At 31.1% G+C, this 17,705-nt stretch overlaps 1 protein-coding gene and 1 pseudogene across 11 annotated transcripts; both read left to right on the top strand.

Moving 5' to 3' along the window:
• Positions 1-3,557: 3,557 nt before the first annotated feature.
• On the top strand, positions 3,558-4,838 carry LOC131632460 (uncharacterized; annotated as a pseudogene).
• A 5,027-nt stretch (positions 4,839-9,865) lies between these two features.
• LOC131632438 (MADS-box transcription factor 1-like) lies at positions 9,866-14,662 on the top strand. Of its 11 annotated transcripts, none has more exons than XR_009293014.1 (11): positions 9,866-10,185; positions 10,358-10,411; positions 10,542-10,692; positions 10,828-11,058; positions 11,493-11,638; positions 12,604-12,671; positions 12,756-12,855; positions 12,933-12,974; positions 13,060-13,101; positions 13,197-13,378; positions 14,017-14,662. XR_009293014.1 is itself a non-coding variant. In XM_058903180.1 (10 exons), exons 4-9 carry the CDS (start codon positions 11,548-11,550, stop codon positions 13,332-13,334), a joined length of 420 nt encoding a protein of 139 aa, XP_058759163.1. In that variant the 5' UTR covers positions 9,866-10,185; positions 10,542-10,692; positions 10,828-11,058; positions 11,493-11,547; the 3' UTR covers positions 13,335-13,378; positions 14,017-14,642. The 11 variants fall into 11 exon arrangements, 5 of the variants coding, with proteins under 5 accessions (XP_058759163.1, XP_058759166.1, XP_058759162.1 ...); XR_009293013.1 differs by having other exon boundaries at positions 10,340-10,411; XR_009293015.1 differs by having other exon boundaries at positions 9,866-10,411; positions 10,828-10,913; positions 10,987-11,058.
• Positions 14,663-17,705: the final 3,043 nt, after the last annotated feature.

Raw genomic sequence — 17,705 nt, 5'->3', positions numbered from 1 at the left:
TTATATTCCAATTTTAAAAATACATGAATAATTAAAAAAAAAAAAAAAGTAGACAACCCGTACTATAAGTTATTTCAGTGCTCTTTTTTAAACCAATCATCTTAAAAGTAAAGTTTGTTGTTCTTGCATACAACAATTTAATAATAAATTAGATAATTGTATGATGAATTTTTAAATATTTATTTAAGAAACCAATAGTTAGTTGGTTCAGTGATAATTAACATTAATTAGGATAAATCAATGAGAATCTTCAAAATATTACAAACTATAATATTACTAGAATGTGACGCGCGCGTTGCGCGGATGTGTTTAATCTATTTTTCATATTTTATGTAATTGAAAATTTTAAAATAATTTTTAGATATGATTTATTTGTGTAAAATTAAATTGTCTTTCAAAAAAGTAATTTTGTTTTATATAAATGATATATGACTATTAAATTTTAAATTTTATTATTCTACTGTAAAAATAATGATATTTGAAATAATATACTTTTGTATTTGTTGAAATTTGAACTTGTGATCTCAAATAGAAATTCAATACATGATTTTGTCTTTTGAGAAGTGGTGAATTTCAAAAAAATATACTCAACTAACTAAGTAAATTTAGTTGAAGTGATTCTTGTGTTGTTAAAAATTTTAGTTTAAAATGAGTTTTAAAGTCATATCTTTCAAAATACTTCTTATAATGAGAATAAAATATTGCAGTGAGTTGAATTTTGAGTATGCTATTGATATATAAGAAAATGATATATGTATTATATAGCATTTTTTCTATCTAAATTTGTTTAAAAAACATAAATAAATTGAAATATACAGAGAAACAGATTGATGTGATTCTCAACATAAAAAATAAAACACAATTGTCCATTTTATGAACTTAATTTAACAGAATACTTTCAGAAGATTGTAATAAACACATAATAACATCAATATACACCATCACTGCTTAGTATCAAAACAAATAAGATATCACATATGAAATAAAATATAAACAAATAAAAAACCAAATACAAAAGAAGATTTAGGGTAAAAATTATATAAAAACTTGTAGATCTTATATTGTATTTGAGTTTTTGCAAAGTGAAATATCAAATGTTAAAATTAACAATTGGGTTGTCATAAGAGTATTCTTTGTTGAAATAAGTATAATGAAATAGTAGTATAATATTTTTTTTAAAAAAACTAAAATTATTTTAGATATATTATATAATAAAATATGTAAAAAAATTTAATTTTATTTTTATTAATTAAAAAAATTGCGAGAAAAATAAAAAAATTTTTTTATAAGTTTTTATGAAAATATGTAAGTTTTTTTAATAGAAACGATATATTAAGAAAGGAAAACATACACAAAATAGTGGGGGACTATACCAAAACACACTGAAAAAGAAGAGAACATAAAAAAATGACATTTCTAGCCTATATTTTACAAAATCTTGTCAAATATCCGTAAGAATATTATCAAAGAAATGTTAAGGAAATAGTTGCGAGACCTATAATTAAAAAATTATTGTAAGAAAAATATAAACATTGCTTTATAAGTTTTATTAAAGTATGTAAGTAGTTATTAGAATAATTTTATTTATTTTTTGCATTTTTCAGGATTCTAACTCCCGACCTCAAATAAATATTCTATATGATTTTGAATTTTAAAAAATAAAGATAAATTTTAAAAGATGTCACATAGAATTAAGAGTGATGTGGCAAAAATAATTTTATGTGGCAAATATCATGAGAGTCTGTTTTAATATATATAAGACTATTTACAATGGACATGCTGAATAATTTATTAAGTGGTTGAATGAGTGCAATGAGGTGTTGAACTGGGTGTTGAAAATGAGGTGGATTAAATTGTGTTGAATAAGAGAGAGTGGGGCCACAAAAAACACTTGCCAAAATATTATTGGTTGGTGTAAGTTATTATATTTTTATTTTATCATAATCATTTGGGGTCAATTATTTCATAGTAAATTACCTTCTTTATTTTTTTTATTTTTATCAAAATTCATCATTTTTTTTCTCTATAAATAGAGACTAGTTTCATTAGATTTGGAAACAAAAAAATAAATTAACTTTCTTCTTTCTAATTTTTCTATTTAGCCTTCTTGTTTGTAGCTCTTAACATATTTTTAGTGAAATGAATCCCAACAACAACTCTTTTAACACTCAAAATTCCACTAATTATCCTCTCAACTACCCAAATCCGTATATATTTCAAAATCAATCTTCCAATCAACAAGGTCCCCAAAATATACCAAATTATGGATTCCCTCAGAATTTCATAATGTCGTCATCTAATCCAAATTATCGTCCATATTATGGATCAATGATGTCATATTCATCTCAAACACCTCCCTTATTATTCTTCTACTCCAACGGAAAATGAAAATGTTCCGATTGTTGAACTTGATGAATTTTCTGAATTTTCTACACAAGTGACTTTTGGTGCCATGAGCGGTGGTCAAGGAGCCACTCCAAATGCAGAGGATTCAACCCCTGTTCGTCGAAAAAACCCCAAATGGACCACTGATCAAAATTTGGTTCTAATTAGTGGGTGGATTAAATATGAAATAGACAGTGTTGTTGGGAGAAACCAAAAAAGTGATTCATATTGGGGTAAAATTGCTTATTACTGTAACGAGCATTGCTCATTTGATCCTCCCCGTGATGGAGTTGCGTGTAGAAATCATTACAATTACATGAACAAAATACTTAATAAGTTTTGTCAAGTCATTGTTTGTATTTTGTCACTTTGTTTGTATTTGTTTGGAAATTAAGTTTTGTCAAGTCATTGTTTGTATTTGTTTGAAAATTAAGTTTTGTCAAGTCATTGTTTGTATTTGTTTGAAAATTAAGTTTTGTTAAGTCATTGTTTGTATTTTGTCACTTTGTTTGTATTTGTTTGGAAATTAAGTTTTGTCAAGTCATTGTTTGTATTTGTTTGAAAATTAAGTTTTGTCAAGTCATTGTTTGTACTTTGTCACTTTGTTTGTATTTGTTTGAAAATTAAGTTTTGTCAAGTCATTGTTTGTATTTGTTAGGAAATTAAGTTTTGTCAAGTCATTGTTTGTATTTTGTCACTTTGTTTGTATTTGTTTAAAAATTAAGTTTTGTCAAGTCATTGTTTGTATTTATTTGGAAATTAAGTTTTGTCAAGTCATTGTTTGTATTTGTTTGAAAATTAAGTTTTGTCAAGTCATTGTTTGTATTTTTTTTGAAAATTAAGTGTTGTCAAGTCATTGTTTGTATTTTGTCACTTTGTTTGTATTTGTTTGGAAATTAAGTTTTGTCAAGTCATTGTTTGTATTTTGTCACTTTGTTTGTATTTGTTTGAAAATTAAGTTTGGTCAAGTCATTGTTTGTATTTGTTTAGAAATTAAGCTTTGTCAAGTCATTGTTTGTATTTTGTCACTTTGTTTGTATTTGTTTGAAAATTAAGTTTTGTCAAATCATTGTTTGTATTTTGTCACTTTGTGCCTTATCTATTATTTAACTTCATCATTCTTCCATTGATGTATCAATACCAAAAATCTCATATTACTAAAAAAAATATCAATGGATCCATCAGAATTTCCTTTAGATATCGAAGCTTACAAAAGGCAGTCTGAAATTGATGAGAGGTATATTGTCAACCGGTTCAGGGAGCGAAGGAACCAAATAGAGTAAGGATATACACCTCGTGTCAAGAGAAACTATCTCAATAGAGATCATGCAGCGACAAACCAAAGACTAATTGATGACTACTTTGCAAAACAACCTACATATGACGATGCAATGTTTCGTCGGTGCTTCCGGATGCGAAAACATATGTTCCTTCAGATCGTTGGGGACCTATCTAGCAGTGACAACTACTTCACCCAAAGATTTGACGCAACCAAAAAATAAGGTATATCTCCATTAGCAAAATGTGTCACGGCCATGCGAATGTTAGCATATGGTGTGGCGGCCGATGCGGTCGATGAATACATCAAAATAGAAAGTACTACAGCATTGGAGTGCTTGCGTAGATTCCGTAAAGAAATCATACATTTGTATGAGCCAATGTATCTTAGAGCCCAACTCAAGATGACCTGCAAAGAATACTGCATGTTAGTGAAATGCGGGGGTTCCCGATGATGATTGGGAGTATTGATTGCATGCACTGGGAATGAAAAATTTGTCCTACAGCATGGGAAGGTCAATTTACTCGGGGAGATAAGGGAACCACCACTGTTATTCTTGAAGCAGTTGCAACTTATGATCTATGGATTTGGCATGCCTTTTTTGGATGTCCGGACACATTGAACGATATAAACGTTTTAGATCGTTCACCCGTGTTCGATGACGTTTAATAGGGAAATACTCCATTGTGAATAAACGTCCGTATAATATGGCATACTATCTTGTTGACGGTATCTACCCTTCTTATCCAACTTTCGTCAAATCAATTAGACTTCCTCAAAGTGAACCAGGTAAGTTATTTGCAAAATATCAGGAGGAATGTCGGAAGGACATTGAACGTGCATTTGGGGTGTTGCAGACTCGATTTAAAATGATTCGTGAACCAGTCCGTTTGTGGGACATAGCCAATTTGGCTCTCATCATGAGGTCATGTATCATATTGCATAATATGATTGTTGAGGATGAACGAGATACATATGCTCAACATTGGACAGATTATGATCAATCTGAGGCAAGTGGGTCTAGTACACCGAAGCCATTCTCAACCGAGGTGCTACCTGCATTTGCGAATCATGTGTGTGCTAGATCTGTAATGCGTGATTCACATGTACACACGAACTGCAAGAAGATTTAGTCAAACACATATGGGCAAAGTTCGGAATGTTTCATGATTAAATAGATTGTTTGTGAGTTGAGTCTATTGTACTAATTAAGTTATGTGTGTTTCATTTTAGGTGTGTTGTGTGTTTAGTGTATTGTATTGCATTTTAAGTTTTATATAATTTTATTTGTTTTAATAATGATTATTCCTATATTTCGTATTTATTACTTGCACGGAAAAAAATTAATTAAGAATATAAAATTAGAAAAATAAAATTAAAATAAATTATTAAATTAGAAAAGAAAAAAAAATAAATTATTTAACTCTTAACTATTTTAATTTAATTTTAATCGATAATTGTTATTAATATATAATCACAAAAATAAAAACATAAAAGAAAATACTAATATAAAATAAAATTGGTGGGATAGAGTGTTGAATTTTATTAAACAAAATCATTGTAGTAAGTAAAAATTGAATGGGTGTTGAATAATTAGGTAGAAGAGAAAGATGATGATGTGGAGTGTAAAAAATGAAAAAGTATGATGTTGAATTTAGAAATCATTGTTTGATAGCCTAATAGAGTCTAAATATTTCATCAATTATGTAAAAAATATATGTGACATAACTTTTCAATTTTTACGTAATCGAATTGACGACCCTTTGTTGAAAACAAAATATACTTTTTCCATAGGCCTAGTGATGGATCAGAAAATTATTTAGCAAAATAATTTATTTATTTATTATTAACTATTACAATTTCTTAATCCTTTTTCGATTTTGAGGCTCCGATTTTTCGAGACCATGTGTAACGGGTCAGATTGCACAAGTTCATATTCAGCCCCGTCGCAAAACATCAAGGCACTCAACTTCCATTCAAATACAAATTTATATACTTTCTCATCCTTTAGTCGATTGACATGCATGTTTAAAAATATGATAATGTTAAGAATATTGTAGAACATTTGAAGCAGTTGTATGTTCAGTCTCACTTTGAAAGAAAAAAATGGATATTGATATTTGTGCTTCTGTTTATAATATGACCATGATAAATTTAACTTTATTATATCCAGTTTATGGGTTCAATTGACACTAATTGAATTGGTTAAATTGCACGCTGTCAAAGTGTACATTAAATATAGAGAAGAGGAGTGTTTGGCTTAGTTTGTATGTCGTTCAAATTTTAGACTAGTTATATTAATTTTGTTGACTAATTTTTGCTTATATTTAAGAGTGTGAAAATGACAAATATATCCTTTTTTTGTCATAAAAAATAAAAAGGATTAAATTGAAAGTGATCTAAATAGTAGTATTATTTAAAAAAATTAAAAATAATAATAATTAATATTAAAATAAAAATTGGAAAATATTATTTATTTTTTAAAAAAAACTTATTTATTCAATATATATTTAAGGTAGTAGAGAGAGTGGTTGCATTGAATATGTGAAAGCGTGTGGTGGGCACCAAAAGTGACGTTATTTTCAAGGACGCTGCGACTGGAACGTGCTTCATCTCTACCCACTAATTTTAGTCCTCAAGTAAACTTTTTCTCCAGTGTGGGCCAAAATGCTAAATAAAGCTAAACACTTTTTAAGTCATTTTTGTGTCATTGCTTGTTTCATTTTTTAGGGTAGGGGACTCATGTTCTTCTTTTTTATTGGTTCGGGAAAGTGTTACTATTATGAATATATATGGCTATATGTTCTGCATTTGTTTATACTATCTTGTTGAAGGAATCTACCAAAAACAAAAAGTAGATGTATCTTTTTATCTTGTAAAATAGGAGATAGAGGATTAAATGATAACTATTGGATTAGATTTTTAGTTTTGATGAACATTAATTGTCTGTGCTTGCATGTGATTTTATCAAGACCAAAAATCTAATAAATTATTATCGTTTAATACTTATATATTTATATATATATATATATATATATATATATATATATATATATATATATATATATATATATATATATATATATATATATATATATATATCAGAGCTACCCATAAAGGAATGTGGGCATGTGCCCCCACTTAGAATTCCAAATTATAGACTATATTATTCCTTTACAATGCAATGCTAACTATCCAATTTCAAACATTCAATCTTTTTACACATGCAATAATATAAGTACCATTTAATTACGTTACACTAGACTATTATATTAATTTTAAATTATTACAATAATTTAACACGTATACATTTTTTCATATATATATATATATATCCTAAGAAATTATTAACAGAATTTCTTTTCAATTTTATAAATTTTCAAAAAAACCACAATAACTATTTAATTTAAAAATAACTCACTTCTTATTAACTTTAAAAGATAATATTAAATTTTTCTCAAACAAATATTACAAATTAAAAAAATATGAAAAATCTTTGGTGATGAAGAGAAAGAAAATATGTTTAGATATTGTCAAAAAATCATAAAGTTGAAAATTAATCTAATTCGAGGGATTTACGGATATTAGGTTCGGTTCAGTTCATAGATTCATTCATTAATGTTAGAATAATTTATATTAATTTAAATATCATATAAATTAATATAAAAATATTTTATAAAAAATTTATAATATTCTAAAAGATATTATAAAATATATATTTATAGAGAACATTTTATTTAGAATAAGTAAGTTACATGAGAATGCGAGAATAAATAAGAATCATCAGATTTAAAAAGGAAGGGTTAAGATTAAATTGTTGTTTTCACTAAATCATGTGTCATTAAAATGAAAAAGAAATCTTTAATTAAATTTAAAAAATATCTTTTAATCTCAATATTAGAAATAAATTCAATGGTTGTTTTTAAATTGTCACATTCTCATATAGCTTTGTCATTCGCAGTTGATATGTTTTCTATATTTATAATAGTCTAAGAGATATTATAAGATATTTATAATCTTTGAGATATATTATTAGATAATAATAATATCTTTTATTCTAATAATTAAGGAGTTATGATTTGGGATTTGTTATGGATTTGTTGGATTTTGCCTATTATAAATATGTATATCTTCTATTATTATAGTGTGACAATCTTAGAACTTACAGCAACAAGGGAGAGCAAGAGTTTAAAGACATAGCATAGGATTTTGGCTATTCTCAAGAGAAACCTTAGAAAGCCAGGGTTTTTGGGAAAGCTTTGGAGTTATCTAGGGGAATTGGGAAACATTTATTTACACCTTAGGTAGGCAAAGGCTATTTTCTTGTAACTCATTGTAATCTCTTGTAACAACTTTATGAGTATAGTGAACTGGAGAGCCGCTCTCTCCCCCAGAGTAGATCGTTTAATCGAATTTGGTAAACGTCGTTTTTTTCTCTCCTTATTCTGTTATACTTTTTGTGTTCGAATTATTATTGTTGTAGGCCATTTGTTTTGGTTGCTACTATTCTTTGCCTCACAAATTGATATTGAATTTTATCGTAATTTACAACAAGATTCACAACAGGGTGGAGAAGAAAAATTTACATAAAGGTTCAATTAAATCTCACTTTTTTGTTACATGAAAAAATAAATAGAAACTAAATAGAATAAAAATGATTATGTCCATATTGTTAGTGCACAAGATTGAAGATGGAGATGGAAGAAGAGAAAGATAAATAAATTTCCTAACAAACTTTCTCAAATGAAATCAGCTACAAACAGAAAACTGAGTTTTATTGTTTATACAACCAAACTTAAATGCAAATCAAATTAAATTGAAATGCAAATGTTGAAACCAAATGAAATTGAATCTGAATCACTTCTAACGTCATCCCTTAATTCATATTTAGCTAATTAAAATCAACAATTCTAACTTCATCCCTCAAATGGATAAAGTGTTCGGTATAGATAGCTTTAGTCAGAACATCTGCAAGTTGCTTCTTAGTATTATAGTGAGCAAATTCTATCACTCCGTTTTGAACTTGATTGCGCAAAAAATGAAATTTTGTCTCTATCTGCTTGATTTTCCCATGCAGCATTGGGTTCTTTGTAAGGCTTATGGCATATTTGTTATCTATCACCAGCTTCACAGGCTTGCTCACCTTGATATTCAAATCCTGCATTAAATTCATCAACCAAACAGCTTGACAAACTGACAAAGCACCAACTATACATTTAGCTTCACAGGTTTACAGGGCAACCACGAGTTGCTTCTTGAAGCACCGAAAAATGGGACTTCCCAAATATTTGAAGAAATATCCAGAAGTACTTCTTCTGTCAACTTTGTCTTCACACCAATCAAAGTCTGAATAGCATATCAGCTTTGAATCAGATTGAGCACCAGAAGAGAATAAAACTCCATACCTCAGAGTCCTCTTGATATACCTTAGTATCCTGACAGAAGCTTGGTAATGATACCACTTTGGTTTGTTCATAAACTTACTCAAAATTCCAACTGCATAATAGATGTCAGGTCTGGTGTTACAAAGATATCTCAATGAGCCAACCAACAGTTTAAAAGATTTAGCATCTATATCATCACCCCCAACATCATAATCCATTTTCTAATTTGTTTCAGGAAATGTGATTGTAAACTTGCAATTTGTTAATTCAAATCTCTTCAGAAGTTTAAGTTTATACTTCAGCTAATGCAAAATTATATCCTTCTTAAAGTACATAATCTTCATCCCTATAAAATATACCATGTTTCCTATATCAGTCATCTCAAACTCATTCATCAGCATCTTCTTGAACTTGATTATCTCATCTTAACAACTCCCACTACTACATTTTTGGCCTAAGGCCACACTAAAATTTTGCACGGCTCAGAAACTGTGGCCACATATATGATTTGGCCAGAGTTTTCAAAGCGTAGAAATATGTCATAAAATATTGAATTCGGAGTATGAAACTGTAGCCTTTTCTTCATTTTCCACGGTTAACAAACTGTAGATATTTTAAGCCGCAAATAAAAACCGCGGCCTCATAATTTTCACTTCAAACTCTGGCCCAAACCAAAAAAAAAAATCCCGCCAGAACTTCCCTCTTTTTTTTTAGTTTCCCTCTTGTCAATTATTTTCTTTTCTAATTTTATTAAATTAAAAAAAGGAAAAAAAATTGAAAACATAAATACAATAAATCCTTTGCTTATTATATTGTATCTATGGAAACCCTAAAACCAATTCTCTCCGCCTCTTTGTTTCAAACCCACACACCCACACGCCGTGAACAACAACAGCGATTGTTCTCTCCTCACTCTTCTGCTCGCGATGAACACGAAACATAGCAACATAATACTCTGTTCTTTCCACTCTCGATTGTTTTCCGCCATGACAAGAGCTCTTAGAACTCAGACGAACCCACACACCCACACGCCGTGAACAATAACAACGAAATCCTCTCAATTGCGTCGCTCTCTAGCAAAATCAAACAAGATGCAAACAGGAAAAACCCTAATCCCCAAATCAAACCCAACCCCAGGTATACACTTTGCTCTTTAACTCGATTCCTCCTCTTCGTTACTGTTCTTCGTGCTCATCTCCTTCTTCTGCATTTTCTTGTTCTGTTGTGTATCCGTTGATGTTGTAATTTGGTGAGTCAGTGTTTATTGAGTGTGAGGTTTTATCTGTGTTAGCGTGTTCCATTATTTTAGTTGGTCGGCTCTTGTTGCTTTGTGATGCTTGCTGCAACGTTGCAGGTTATGATTGTAAGTATTTTTGTTGTTTTTGTTCAATTTCAGTTTTGTGAAATTGAAGAACTTACAAATGATATAAATTAAATGTAGTTCTTGATGTTTATAAGGCATCCCGATAGCTTATTTTCATATGCTTTTGCAGGTTTATTCGGAGATTAGCATGGTTGGGAGAAACCCTTCAAAATATGAACATGAAGATTTTTTATAGGATGCCTTTGATATTGGCTACAATTTATGAATCTGTAAGTTTATCTCGGCTGGTCCCATGCTGCAGAGAAGTTCTATGAAACAAGGTGAGATATTGCTTACTCTTCACTGCAGCAAGTATAATATAGATTATTATGTAATATATGCAAGAATTATTATATTTATATCCTCGAAATGTGAAAATTTAACTACTTGTTCATTAATGTTCATCCTTGTGTTAGACTTGCAACTGGTGTAACTGTACCTGCTGGAGTTGTACTGGTTTGTCCCGTGTTTACTGCGACCAGAATTCTAATGTTGTTCAAGTGTAAGGGTTTTTCTTGATTCGTAGAACATGTTTACCTTATTGATGGTCGATGATTTTATTCATTTCATTGGAGTTCACTAGCTTTTATGGGATTGACTAGAACCTTGACACCAAGAGTAGGAGCTCTAAAACGTCTTACAACTCTGTACGTATATACGAATATCCGCATTATAGTTCTTTATTATCATCATTCTTGGTTCATTCTTGCTTCTAATTAGGCTAGAAACTCTCACGTAGTATCTGCATCTGGTTCCTATTCCCTTAGTTATATTAAGTTTTCATATCTCATGTTTATGTTAACTTAATCAATTATGTGTGATTTCGGCTGAATCTAAATTTGCTAATGCTAGCTTAGTTTGTTATGTGTGTTTTGGGTTAGCTTTTGATTAAAATATCTATGAACTGGTTTGGTAAATTGGTTTATGATTAAGTTTGAAATTAATGATCTTAATTAAAGGTTAGTATAAACTTTTATCATGAAAGATATCATAATGTTTTATTATATTTATGTTCTGTGTATTTTCTTATTTGAATTTTGATTATGACTCTATTGATTAAATTGTTGTTGTACATGTATAGTTGAAATGACGATTGGAGGTGTGGATCATGTTGTTGAACAAGGAGCATCCAGGGCATGATCTCAGCATTCAAATGTGTCCATGATGTATGCAAAACAAAAGTCATTTCTCTAACTAAATGCTAAAGAAATTATAAAGCTTATTAAGGTTAAAGCTGAACCTTGATTTGTTTTTATTTGTGTTATTATTGACTTTTCTCATATATCAGTTTACTTTTATAGAAAAAAAATATGGATTCTTATGTTAGTATATGGATTTTTCGGGTGAGTAAATTTCTGTTAGTTTTGTAGTTCTTACTGTGTACTTTAGTAGAAAAGTATATTAATTTTTAGGTGAGTAACGTTTTACATGTTAATCAATGGTAATTGAAAAGTATATTGTTCTTCCATGATTCATGATCATCAAGTATCTTTACACGTTAATCTTGACAACATAGTTTAGGTTTAAGAATGAGAACTATTTGGTGTCAATCTGTTCGTTAAGTGTGCTAACAAAAACATTAAATTTCCATCAAGTAACTTCAAATAGTTATATTTATGCCAAGCTTAAACATAAGAAGATTCATGTGTTCTTTTATACATTGTTCACAGAACAATTTTGGAAGTATATAAATTTTCATGGTATTAGTAAAGTGAGTTCCCTTTTTCATGGAATATAAGTGAAATGAAATTAACATATGTTTTTTCATGGCAAAGTTGTTGATTTTATTTGTAAAATGGACAGCACAGGGAAAAAAAGTGGTGTTTACATGCTCTCTTTGTTTCTACTTAAAAAATAGTGGACAGCACAGGCGCATTGTGAATAGAAGATTGAAGTAGTATATTGAGTAGACGAGTACATCAAATATTGTTTAAGTGCTTAGATTTTGTTGAATCATATTTCGGTCCCAAGTTTTCTACCTCAAATGCAGCATGTCTTTAAGTTTTTAGATTTAAATTCGGATTAGCTATCTATTTTTCATGAAGCACTCTACTATTATTTTTGCTTTTAATTTTTTATGGTGCACCTTGCTTGGCTTTTGGAACAGTCCCATTCCCATGAATGTTTATCCAAACAAAATTAGAGTTTTTCCTTTTCTTTAACATGCAATACTTTTGCTACTATAACTGTAGGAATTAAGCAGTCAACAGGAATACTTGAAGCTGAAGGCACGTTATGAGTCTCTACAACGCTTTCAGAGGTACTCAATCATACATGATTATAGAATACTGGTATGTATAAGTCTCAATGATGTAGTATTTGACATGTTCTCTCATTTAATTAGGAACCTAATGGGAGAAGATCTTGGCCCTCTAAGCAGCAAAGATCTTGAAACTCTTGAAAGGCAGCTAGATTCTTCCTTGAAGCAAATCAGATCCACAAGGGTACTCAACTTTCACAAACCTTTCTCATTTCTACATTTTTTTCAGTAGATTTTTGTGTAACTATTTTTTTTCTATAGACCCAATTCATGCTGGATCAGCTGGGAGATCTTCAACGTAAGGTATGAGAGAACATTCTCTATAAATGTCTGCTATCTTCTTCCTCAAGTTACTCCTCATGCTCACTTGTTTGCATCATTTGTGAAGGAACACTTGCTATGTGAGGCTAACAGAGCTCTTAGACAAAGGGTAACAAACATTTGAATTGAAACTACCTCTGCTACATAAAATTTGGTGGGTTTATTATGAAAGTTATTTAGTTAGTGATGTTGTTTTTTTCTCAGATGGAAGGGTATCAAATAAATTCACTCCAACTGAATATGAGTGGTGAAGATATGGGATATGGACATCATCATCATCATCAAATAAATTCTTGGTGTCATCTCTACTCAAAGACTTCCTTTCTCATCAAACTCATTTGATATGGCTCATTGCTCTAGATGCCTTATCCCTTGGATTGAATTTGGTAATTCTTCATCATTCCTGTTTGTGACTTTATGCAATGTTTTGTTGAACTGTAAGTGGAATGGAAGTTAACTGTAAGTGTATTAACTAGAAGAGGATCTAATAGAGGTGGATGCACCTCTATTAGATCAAGTAACAATCTATATATGAAAGAAAATATCTTACAAGTTGAATTCCTAAATTACTTGCACATGTTATATAGCTTACACCTTTACAAATTTGGTTCAATTACCCTCACAATTACATACACAATTACATAAATTACATACAAATTTGGTTCAAATACATATTCATTTTATCATGTGGATCAACTTGTTTTTGAAGAGTTGGTGCGGGAGAGGTTTCCCAAATTGGGTTTGTATAGCGTTCTAAATAATTTTCATGTCTTTGAACTCACCAAGTGAAGTTTGTTTCTAGAGTACCATCCTTAATTGTTAATTTTCATGTCTTTGAACTCACCAAGTGAAGTTTGTTTCTAGAGTACCATCCTTAATTGTTAATTTTTATGTTTTATCTATTGAATACTATAGCTTAGTCTTATTTCATACGAGCATTTGTATTCTTCCTCATGATTTATTTTAAACTAGATGCTTAAGTAATCAATATCATCACGGGACTTACTTGGACTGTGTCCTGTAGGTCCAGCATTGGTAACAACAAAGGATGCTGGAGATGCAGTAGCTTTACTTCAGTCATTAGCCAGCTCCACTTAAAGCTACATCAAATTCTTGGAGAGGAAAGAGGAAAGATTCAGCTCATGTGTACTTTTTTTATTTTCAAATGTCCAGTTTCTAGGTAGAGTTTGTTTGGTGGTGCAAATTGTAAGAGGAAAGATATAGTTAGTTTTGTCAATGGATTTTTGTTGTTTTTAAGTGTTTAATTTAGCTCTTGTTTTGAATCCCATGGTTTTGAATTTGGGAAGACATCAAAACTTAATTATCTATATTTTATCGAACTTATTAGTGGGTACATAACGTCATTTCTTAATGAATATTTTGTTTTTGACGTAAATGTTAATTTGCTTGTAATTAGATTCTAATCATTAATGTCTAAAAAATTAGTTCTATAATGGCATTTTTATATAATGGAACAGAAATAAACCGTGGCAAGATTAATGGTTTAAAATATACAAAATATAGCCACGGTTTTAAATTTGTGGTCATAACCAAACCATGGCTATATCTTGAACCAAAACTGTATGTTAAATGTTAAATTGAAACCGTGGCTTTATCATATGGCCACAGTTCTGTAATCATGGCAAATACAAACCGCGGTCTTAATCAAGCTACCTAAACCGTGGTCTAACAAAGCCACGGTTGTCAAAAAGGCGTGGTCTATACCAAAAAACCGTGGACTTTACTTTAGGCCACGGCCGCATACTCCACTGTTGGATTTCCGTGGCCGAACCGTGGCCTCAGCGTTACGCCACGGTTATTTTGCATATAGCCTCGGTTTTTTGGGCGTGGCATGAGACGTTTTTTTCTGTAGTGTCCCCGTTAGTAATATGTCATCTATATAGAGACACCAAAATCATATTGATTTCAGAGGTATGCTGAACATAAACCCTATACTCCATCTCACATTTTCTGAATCCTTGAAGCATGAAAATAAATCAATTTTCATAATCCAAGCTCTTTGAGCTTTTTTCAGTCCATATAAGGCTTTATGCAACTTATACAACATCCCTTCCTGATTCTTTTTCACAAATCCAGGAGGTTGTGGGCTTGTGGCACATAAACTTCCTCTTGTAAAGGACCATTCAGAAAAGCACATTTCACATCTGAATACATCATAGGCCAATTTCTATTAGCAACTATAGCAATCACCAATAGGTTGTTCCATGTATAGCTATAGGAGCAAACAATTCTAAGTAGTGTAAACAAGATTTCTGTAGAAATTCTCTAGCTACTAACCTTGATTTGTGCTTTGCAATTGACCCATCTGAATTTAGCCTTATCTTGAAAACACATTTGTCGCTGATGGCTTTCTTGTTCTTTGGAAACGCAGTCAACTCCCAAGTTTAGTTTTTTTCTATAGCCTCAAGTTCTTCTTTCATGGCCTTCATCCACATTTTCCTTCTTGAGAGATTCTTCAATATTAACATGTTCAAAGTCTACTAACATGGCATACTGAATGAATTCCACTTCATATTCTATCTCAGTATCTTGCAACATGTTAAACTCTACGAATCTTCTTGGTATTTGTCTGATTCTTTGTGGCCTTTGAACTTGTTCAAAATCTTCTTCAGATGCTAGAATAGTATCAAATGTTAGACCACCTTCAGAAGTTCCACCTTCAGAGGTATAACCAGCTTCACAGGATGGATTATCATCAAAATCTGGATCAGAATCAAATTCACCTTTAGAGTCTGACTCACCTTTAGAATATTTTTCAGCTTCAGAGTTACCTTTAGACTCTGACTCATCTTCAGAGGGAGAATCCCCTTCAGAGGCAAATACTCCTTTAGAAGTTATTTCAGGTGTTAACACTGCACCAGGGTTGGATTGAGACTTGCTCCAGTCCCAAACTTTTGCTTCCTTCACAATGACATCTTTACTGAATTCAACTTTTTTAGTGAATGGACAATAAAACTTATAATCACATGTATTGTGGTATCCAATCAATAAAATTACTTTACTTCTATCATCCATCTTCTTTCTAGTAGCACTTGGAACATGTTTTTAACAAACGGAACCAAATACTCTAAAATGACTCACACTTTACTTATCTCCAATTTATTTCTCAAAAGGAACATTTTCCTTTAGCTTCTTGGTTGGACACGTGTTAAGCACATATGCTACAGTGACAACAGCTTCACCCTACAATGTGTGGGGGAGATTCTTCTCTTTCAGCATGCTCCTTGTCATATCAAGAAAAGTCATATTTTTTCTTTCAAAAATACCATTGTATTGAGGAGCGTACGGAGAAGTAACCTCATACTTAATTATATTCTCCTCACAGTACTTCTAGAACTCTACAGAGTTGTATTTACTCCACCATTAATTCTGAGAACTTTCAGCTTCTGACCGCTCTATTTTTAAGCCTTTACTTTGAACTTTTGAAACTCAGCAAACACCTCATACTTAAACTTGATGAGTTCTACCCATGTCATTCTTGTGAACTCATCAACAGAAGACACAAAGTACTTGTTTCCTCCAAGTGAAGGTACTTTAAATGACCCACGCACATACATCATAATGCACTGCTCCTAACGCATGGTTTGCTCTTGGAGCAACTTCTTGTCATAAGATGCTTTCAGAGCATGCTCTACCTCCCTTTCAAAGTTTCTCTCAGTCAGACACTACTCTTGTATCTCTAGACTACTCTATAATTCTTAAATTCTCATGGTATTGAGGTTCTTAGAATATTCAATTCCTATAACATTGTAATCAAACTAAGGTGTAAGGGATCTGAGTACCTTCTCAACAATAACTTGTTCAGGGAGCGTTTCTCCATAAGACTTCATCTCATTGGTGACCACAGTCACTCTGGAGATGTAATCTGGTACTTTCTTATTGTTCTTCATGTTGAGTTTCCCATACTTCTTACGTAGACTCTAAAGCTTCACCTTCTTCACTAATGTGTCACCTCCTTAGCACTGTACCAGTGTGTCCCACGCAGCATTCACCGTCGTTGAATCATCGATTTCTCAATTACATTTGTATCCACAGATTGATAGATATAGAACAATGCCTTCTGATCCTTCTTCCTCGTTTTACATAGCATGTTACTTTGCGCTTTTGTTGCATCTATTGCAACCACCATGTAACCGTCATTGACGAGATCGAGAACATCTTGAACGCCAAAAAACACATGTATCTGAATCATCCACCGATTCCAGTTACTTTCATCAAATACTAGAAGCTTCATGTTCAAGCTATTGTTTTCGTTGTTTCTGTTTTAAATTGAAATGAAAATGTTGAAACTGTTAGGTGCCAAATTGTGTTTATATTTAGTTTAATTAATGGCACCTTTCGACCGTTTTTATCGGATATTCGTACAATTCCCTGAAGTTTTAGATAATTATTTATAGTTTATAATATTAAGCTTTCATTTTATGTTAATATGTGTTTTAGTTATGATTTTGTAGGTTTTAGCCAATTTTGGGGAAGTTTGGAGCTTGTTTTGAGCTTTGCAAGAGAGTGCCAGGCAGAAGTAAGCGCGCGTCGCGCCCTGGGCAAGATATTTTGGAGCTTCAAAGCAGAGAGTTGCGCGCGTCACGCGCATGGGCGGTTTAAATTTTTAAGTGTATTGGCGCGAAGCGCGCTGGAGGGCGCGACGCGCCCTGGACAGAAAATGATTTTACTATATAAAGAGTAATTCTGATT

This window comes from Vicia villosa, unplaced genomic scaffold (assembly GCF_029867415.1).
Source record: "Vicia villosa cultivar HV-30 ecotype Madison, WI unplaced genomic scaffold, Vvil1.0 ctg.000941F_1_1, whole genome shotgun sequence".
NCBI classification, from domain to species: domain Eukaryota; kingdom Viridiplantae; phylum Streptophyta; class Magnoliopsida; order Fabales; family Fabaceae; genus Vicia; species Vicia villosa.
This window is presented reverse-complemented; position numbering and strand designations above follow the sequence as displayed.